This window comes from Colobus angolensis, unplaced genomic scaffold (assembly GCF_000951035.1).
Source record: "Colobus angolensis palliatus isolate OR3802 unplaced genomic scaffold, Cang.pa_1.0 Scaffold106, whole genome shotgun sequence".
Lineage (NCBI taxonomy): Eukaryota > Metazoa > Chordata > Mammalia > Primates > Cercopithecidae > Colobus > Colobus angolensis.
Genome location: NW_012111586.1, coordinates 3,631,326 through 3,639,001, shown reverse-complemented (window position 1 = coordinate 3,639,001; position 7,676 = coordinate 3,631,326). Strand labels below are relative to the sequence as shown.

Sequence of the window (7,676 nt, the reverse complement as noted above, 5' to 3'; positions counted from 1 at the left end):
TATTTCTCCAAGCAGAAGTGAGCGCTGGGCTGTTTTAGTGCCAGGCTGCAGTGGGCAGCCATGAGAACAAAACCTCTTCTGTATTTTTTTTTTTTTTTTTTTTTGAGACAGAATCTTGTTTTGTTGCCCATACTGGAGTGCAGTGGTGTGATCTCGGCTTACTGCAGTCTCCACCTCCTGGGTTCAAGCGATTCTCTAGCATCAGCTTCCTGAGTAGCTAGGACTACAGGGGCCCACCACCACGCCCCACTAATTTTTGTATGTTTTGTAGAGATGCGATTTTGCCATATTGGCCAGGCTGGTCTCAGAACTCCTGAGCTCAAGCTCAAGTAGTCCTCCGCCTTGGCCTCCCAAAGCACTGGGTTTATAGGCGTGAACCACTGTGCCCGGCTGTGAAACACTTTTTTAATTTTTTTTTGAGATGGAGTCTCGCACTGTCATCCGGGCTAGAGTGCAGTGGCGTGATCTCAGGTCACTGCAACCTCTGCCTCAAGCAATTCTCTTGCCTTAGCCTCCCGAGTACCTGGGATTACAGGCGCTCACCACCACGTTCAGCTAATTTTTTATATTTTTAGTAGAGACAGAGTTTCATTATGTTGGCCAGGCTGGTATTTATTTGCTTTTATGCTGTTCTTTCCAACTTGTTTATCTTTAGGTCCTGTATTGTAACCCTTTGATATCACTAAAGGCAATAACTAACAATCAGATGGAGATTTTAGGAAAATAATGGCAGCTGGTCCTTCTATTTAGCACTTGTTCTGTCTATACCTTGTGCCTAGAGAGCTGTTTGTAGAGTCTTGATATCTGAGGTTATGATATCCTTGGACCAAAGAGGGGCCTCCCTATGTCTCACTTGAGCAATTGAGACTCTTGCTACTCCTGCTGGACTTTGATGATTACATGTCTCGTAGAATATGACAGCACATGGCAGTGGAAAAATCAGGCCAGGTGCGGTGGCTCACGCCTGTAATCCTAGCACTTTGGGAGGCCGAGGCAGGCAGATCACCTGAGGTCAGGAGTTTGAGATCAGCCTGGCCAACATCGTGAAACCCCATCTCTACTAAAAATATAAAAAGTACGGGCCGGGCACAGTGGCTCAAGCCTGTAATCCCAGCACTTTGGGAGGCCGAGATGGGCGGATCACGAGGTCAGGAGATGGAGACCATCCTGGCTAATATGGTGAAACCCTGTCTCTACTTAAAAATACAAAAATCTAGCCGGGCGATGTGGCGGGTGCCTGTAGTCCCAGCTACTCGGGAGGCTGAGGCAGGAGAATGGCGTAAACCCGGGAGGCGGAGCTTGCAGTGAGCTGAGATCCGGCCACTGCACTCCAGCCTGGGCGACAGAGCGAGACTCCGTCTCAAAAAAAGAAAAAAAAAAAAAAAAAAAAAGAAAAAAATATAAAAAGTAGCCAGGTGTGGTGGCGGGCGCCTGTAATCCTAGCTACTTGGGAGGCTGATGCAGGAGAATCGCTTGAACCGAGGAGTCAGAGCTTGCAGTGAGCTGAGATCCGGCCACTGCACTCCAGCCTGGGCAACAGAGCGAGACTTACTCTCAAAAAAAAAAAAAAAGAAAAAAATATAAAAAGTAGCCAGGTGTGGTGGCGGGCGCCTGTAATCCTAGCTACTTGGGAGGCTGATGCAGGAGAATCGCTTGAACCTGGGAGACCAAGGTTGCAGTGAGACAGAGGTGGGGATCACGCCACTGCACTCCAGCCTGGGCAACACAGCGAGACTCCATCTCCTTGCCTCACTTTCTTCAGGCTAGCCTGAGACACATTCTTAGGCATTGTCAGGAAAAGGTTGAAGGCTGTGCTTTCTGTATACATTAATGAAAAATCTCAAACTTTGCCTTTTGCTTACCGAGGGTTAGATGGCAGTTACTTAATGAAACAAGCAGGGGCTTCTGTTAAGTTCTTGATCCTTCATAAGGTTCAGGCTATCCAGTTTGGTAGAGTTAGAAGAATGCTGAGAAGGCAGACTGAGGTTGCTGCCTTCAGAGTTCTGAAGGGCTGTCAGAGGGAAACAGTTTAGTGTTAAGGGTTTACATAGTTCTATGTGCATCATTTATTTAGCTTTTTTTTTCCCTTTAAGTATTGGAGAGCAAAAAAAATTTAAATTTTAAGTGCTACATGAATAAATTAGGCATAATAGTATCTTAAGGCTGTGGTGATGATTATATAATGTTTGTAAAATGGTTAGGTTACACTAAAAGGCTGAATGATCTTAGACCGATTGCAGGGGTAGGTTTCCTGGGGTAGGCTCTTTAGGGTGCAGAACTGGTTTTGTCCATAGGAGAATGGTGGTGCATACCATTGAGAAGGTTATTAATTAGTGGTACCTTTCTTTTGCAGTGTGCCCTGCTGGCTGGAAACCTGGCAGTGATACCATCAAGCCTGATGTCCAAAAGAGCAAAGAATATTTCTCCAAGCAGAAGTGAGCGCTGGGCTGTTTTAGTGCCAGGCTGCAGTGGGCAGCCATGAGAACAAAACCTCTTCTGTATTTTTTTTTTTCCCCATGAGTAAAACACAAGACTTCACATTCAGCCGAACTGTGGTCTCTTACAAGGCAGGCCTTTCCTACATGGGGTGGAGAGACCAGCCTTTCTTCCTTTGGTAGGAATGGCCTGAGCTGGCGTTGTGGGCAGCCCACTGGTTTGTATGATGTATCAGTAGAGCAACCCATTAATATTTTGTAGTTTGTATTAAACCTGAACTGAGACCTTGATGAGTCTTTATTTTAGGAGGTATATTACTAGCTTTTGATTTTAAGAGGAATTTACTCTGCTTTCGCTGTTTAGGGGAAAATGAGAGCTGCCTCCAAATCGGGATTATATTGACACAGATAGACACAGGGAATGGAACTGAATGAACCCAAGGTGTTAACATTTTGTTTCACTACACATGAGGGAGAAGAATAAGCCCTGCTATAGTGTTGGGCGGAGCATGGCGACTTACGCCACAGGCTGGGTTGCCAGTTAGTCTCAGTGTGACTACTTGGGACACCTATTTTTACTTGGACACACTATTCAAAGGGCTGCATGGGAACCAGAAACTTGGCCTCTTCTGATAAATGCCTGGTACCTGCTATGTAAAAGAGAGTTGGAAGTTTCTGTTTCTTTTGAACTGACAGAGGAAAGAGGAAGACAGAAAGGGCTGGTGGCCTTGGGTAGGGCTCTCAGTAGTTGTATAGTACTGGGCAATTCTTAGCCTGCCCTGGGTTCTAGCCTTGATTAGAGATAGTCTTTTTTAGTGTCACTATGTTGCCCAGACTGGTTCTGAACTCCTCGCCTCAAGTGGTCCTCCGCCTCAGCCTCCCAAAATGGTGGGATTACAGGTGAGAGCCACAGTGCCTGGCCAAAGCCCGTTTTGATCCTTATTCATATGTCATTGTCCTTAGAGAGGTTGTCAGCTGGGAAAAGTTATTCTGGGCCCTTGAGGCCAGGGTAGATTCAGAACTGAGGATACTTCTGTGTATCATGTGATACCATTCCAGCCACTTGTCTTCTTCAGCTACTCCAACCTCCCCACCCCTCTAGAACCCAGACTACACCCATGAGCAGCAGTACAGAATTCCCAGGGCCTTTGGTAACAGCCAACATACAGCTTACTATACGTCAGGTACTTTCCAAAGTGCTGTACACATGTTTATTCAGTTCCTACGTGAGGTAGGTACTTTTTTCTTTTTTTGAGACAGTCTCACACTGTCGCCCAGGCTAGAGTGCAGCTGTGCAATCTCGGCTCACTGCAGCCTTTGCCTCCCTGGTTCAAATGATTCTCCTCAGGCCTGCGCCACCATGTGCGGCTAACTATATTTTTAGTAGAGATGGGGTTTCACCATATTGGCCAGGTTGGTCTCAAACTGACCTCATAATTCACCTGCCTCAGCCTCCCAAAGTGCTGGGATTACAGGTGTGAGCCACCATGCCCTGCAACGACATTGGGGCACTGCTTAGAAATGGGAACAGATTAAGAGTCTTGGCTGAGCGCCAAAAAATTAGCCAGGTGTGGTAGCAGGTACCTGTTGTTCCAACTACTTGGGAGGCTGAGGCAGAGAACTGCTTGAACCCAGGAGTCAGAGGTTGCAGCGAGCGGAGATTGCGCCACTGCACTCCAGCCTAGGTGACGAGAGTGAGACTGTCTTAAAAAAAAAAATCGCATTTGAAAGCAGATGGGAATTCTGGTTCCCTGGCCTTTATCTTGGCCAAAGCTAACTTCTTGAGCCTTGTTACCTTCATGGAAGATCTCTACGATATTATCAAAAATAGTAATCTTGTACTCAAAACCTTTTCCTTTGCCAAAGCCAATTAAGTCCTAGCAAGTACCTCCATAAATCAGGGTCTACATGGGAGAAAGGTATCAAGGGCCAGGGGATGCAGGTGGTGAGACCCTGGGGCTGAGCCAGCTCCGGGCTCTGCTGGGATTCCCAGGCTTCTTGAGGGTGTGTGTGGTAAAAGGAAAGTCTGGGGAGGGAGAACTAGGCTTCTCTGAGGGCTGAACCAAGCCCAGCAGGGCCAATCGTTGGGCAGGCGGAGTGGAGAAGTAGGCCTTCTGCTCTTCTGAGTAGCGCTCCTGGGGTGTCACAGCATCCCGGTAAGTCCAGTCTCGCCAGTGGAAATTGAAGCCTTCGAGTAGGGCGATACGGGCAGCTCTTGTAGGTACACAGTCATGAGGTTTTCTGGGTGGCAGATCTGGCACCTCTATCCCTGGCAGCAGCACTACCCCTCGAATGGCAAACCAGCCCCCAAATCGGGGGTGTATGCACACACCTGATATGTGCTGGGGAGAGGGTGAAGAAAAGCAAGGTCATGGAGGTCCCCTTGGCACCAAGTCCAACTGCCATCATTGCAAGCTAGGCCTGTTCATTTATTTCCCACTCAGTGTACGCTGACTACATAAACTTCTGTCCCTTTCTTGGCAAACCTTTCATAAACTATTCTGAGCACAAGGAAGGGCTTGGGCTTCCCAGTCTCACCACTATTCTGAACACTGCTGTGCCCCCTCTATCCTGAGATGGTTCTGCAGACTAGGTTTTCTGATCTCACAAGTCCCCAGTCAATCACATGTGACAGGACTGCCCCCCTGTCCAGGACAAAGCTTATTTGTTCTAGGTTGTGTCAAACAAATCCATCCACGGAAGGCTGAGGAATGTGGGACCCGGTAGGGAGAGGCCTTTACCAGTCTGTCTCAGTCTCTATTTACATTTTCCCTCTCACCTGGTTCCCCCATGGGTCAGCCTCCACATCTTGTCGTTGGTAGTAGTAAGCAGCCCCTGCCACATGGGCTGCTGTCTGGGCCAGGATCTTGGGGCGTCGGTTGGGGTGCACTTCGTAGTCAGCAATGACTTCTATCTGCAGCTCTGGGAGGCTCTGGAACAGTGGACAAGATAGAGGTACTGTCAGCATGAGGGGAGTTATGACCTTATCCTAGGGAGCCCTAGTTTGTTTGTGAACATGGTCCTGTCCTCAGAAAGGAAAACATGACCTTAACTTTGGAGGCTCCAGTGTGGACATAGTTATAGTTATTTCCAGAAGTGCCCATGTTTAAAGGGAAATACCCAAGTCCTGGTGTGGAGGAAGGCACGGCCAGCTTTGGGGAGATCCAGTGGGTGTGTACATAGTTATGTGTATATGTGAGTGTGTGTTGGGAGAATATTGTTCTGTCCTCAAAAGGACAGCATAAAGCTTGCAGGTCTAGGGCAAAGCAACACCTGGGGAATGTTGGACTCATTCCTATTCCACTTGGAGGCCAAGGAAAAGCTGGTCTGAGGTTCATATAGTTGCCCATCAGTGTAGGGTGAGAGAGACTGATTGCACGATGGGGTACTGGTAGAGGAGGGTGGTGGAACTTGGGTGTGTGAGAAGGCAGAATGAGGAAAGATCACAGAATGTCAAGCCTGACTTTAGGACATTATTTCACCTTTGAAGTGGCTCCTAGCCCTAGGTCTAGATCCTGCATTGAGCCTGGAGGAACTGGAGGCAGCTGTGGCTTTGGGAGGTGGGGGAAAACAGCTTTCCTCACCTCTCTAACACGGCCCAGATGGTAGGCCACACACTGGTCCACTGGGTCGGTCAGCATTCGGAGGTGGCAGCTCTGCAAGAAGGGCTTGAGGGCCTGGTCAAACATGGCAGGTGTGCTGAGTACCAGGAAGGCCAGGGTAGGTCCTGGCAGCAGTAGGTGGAAGGCTGGAGGCAAGAGTTCATTGTACCATGCCACCTGAAACAGAAAGTTCAGGCCAGGCTGGAGAGGGCCAGTCTAGGCCTTAGCCTGGCCCACACCTGAACCTTCAGGCCTCCCACTTTTGCCCCAGCCTCCAGCTCACTCATTCAGTGAATTTTCACTGATGCTATGTGATTTATTTTTACGAGCAATTCAACTGAATTTGACAGGGAATTAATTACTTTTTGAGACAGAGTCTTGCTCTGTCACCCACGCTGGAGTGCAGTGGCATGATCTTGGCCCACTGCAACTTCGGCCTCTCAGATTTCAAGTGATTCTCGTGCCTCAGCCTCCCGAGCAGCTGGGATTACAGACGTGCACCACCATGCCCGGCTATTTTTTGTATTTTTAGTAGAGACGGTGTTTTGCCATGTTGGCCAGGTTGGTCTTGAACTCTTGGCCTCACTAGGACCCACCTGCCTCGGCCTTCCAAAGTGCTGGGATTATATAGGCATGAGCCACCGAGCCTGGCCCAGGGAATTATTTATTTATTTATTGAAGGACTGACTGATAACAAATAATTCAGGCCTCATCCAACTACAAATGAACCAATGAAAATGAAAAACCCTGCTGGGCGTGGTGGCTCACAGCTATAATCCCAGCACTTTGGGAGGCTGAGGCAGGTGGATCACCTGAGGTCTGGAGTTTGAGACCAGCCTGGCCAACGTGGTGAAACCCCGCCTCTACTAGAAATACAAAAATTAGACAAGCATGGTGGCGCTCGCCTGTAATCCCAGCTACTCAGGAGGCTGAGGCAGGAGAATCGCTTGAACCTGGGAGGCAGAGGTTGCAGTGAGACAAGATCGTGCCACTGCACTCCATCCTGGGCGACAGAGTGAGACCCCGCCTCAAATAATAATAATAATAAAAGAAAATGAAAACCCAGGAATGAGGCCCCACAGAGCAGAGTTCCTAAATCCACAACTGACTGAGGTGCATGAGGGCACAGGAACAGTCAAAGTGGCTGTCAATGCACTTGTCCTCCAAGTTCAACACCTTGAAGGTATTCTAAGACAAAAGCAAGATTGGAGATTTCTCAAAGCAGAATCAACATATGTTGCTATAACAGTTGTTCAGAAAAATATTGTTAATCTGGAGAAGCATGTTGCTGCGGCTGAGCCTGAGAGGGAGAAAACCACCTGAACCCTCAATGCTGTTTATGCCACAGCCCAACTCATCCTCAAATGACACAAAACGATGTGGTTTCACCAGTCTCTTCCCAACCAGCACTTCTTTACCCTTTTGATATGTCGCCAGGGGAAACTATCAGCAGCAGCAAGCTATGTCTCCATTGAAGATCAAGGGGTTATAATAGATGAAAACTTCACTATGTCCAGAGCATCTCCATATAGACAGATCAAAGACAACACCATAGTTCCAGGCTATATAACCCTAACTCTAGAGATGAATTTGGAGAGAACAGGCAGTTTCTTTCTTTCTTTCTTTTTTTTTTTTTTGA

General features: G+C 48.0%; 2 protein-coding genes across 2 annotated transcripts in view; one reads left to right on the top strand and one right to left on the bottom strand.

Annotated features, from left to right (window-relative positions):
* Nucleotides 1-2,721, top strand: part of PRDX1 (peroxiredoxin 1) — an 11,894-nt gene extending 9,173 nt beyond the window's left edge. The window contains exon 5 of the mRNA XM_011947183.1: nucleotides 2,354-2,721. Within this exon, the coding sequence (XP_011802573.1) occupies nucleotides 2,354-2,439 (86 nt within the window). The 3' untranslated portion in view covers nucleotides 2,440-2,721. The remainder of the gene's footprint in view (nucleotides 1-2,353) is intronic.
* Nucleotides 2,722-3,623: 902 nt separating this feature from the next.
* Nucleotides 3,624-7,676, bottom strand: part of MMACHC (methylmalonic aciduria (cobalamin deficiency) cblC type, with homocystinuria) — a 10,047-nt gene continuing 5,994 nt past the window's right edge. Inside the window, exons 2-6 of the mRNA XM_011946485.1 lie at nucleotides 6,020-6,214; nucleotides 5,215-5,367; nucleotides 4,061-4,777; nucleotides 3,878-3,887; nucleotides 3,624-3,778 (exon numbers count right to left, since the gene is read on the bottom strand). Of these exons, the coding sequence (XP_011801875.1) occupies nucleotides 4,358-4,777; nucleotides 5,215-5,367; nucleotides 6,020-6,214 (768 nt within the window). The 3' untranslated portion in view covers nucleotides 3,624-3,778; nucleotides 3,878-3,887; nucleotides 4,061-4,357. The remainder of the gene's footprint in view (nucleotides 3,779-3,877; nucleotides 3,888-4,060; nucleotides 4,778-5,214; nucleotides 5,368-6,019; nucleotides 6,215-7,676) is intronic.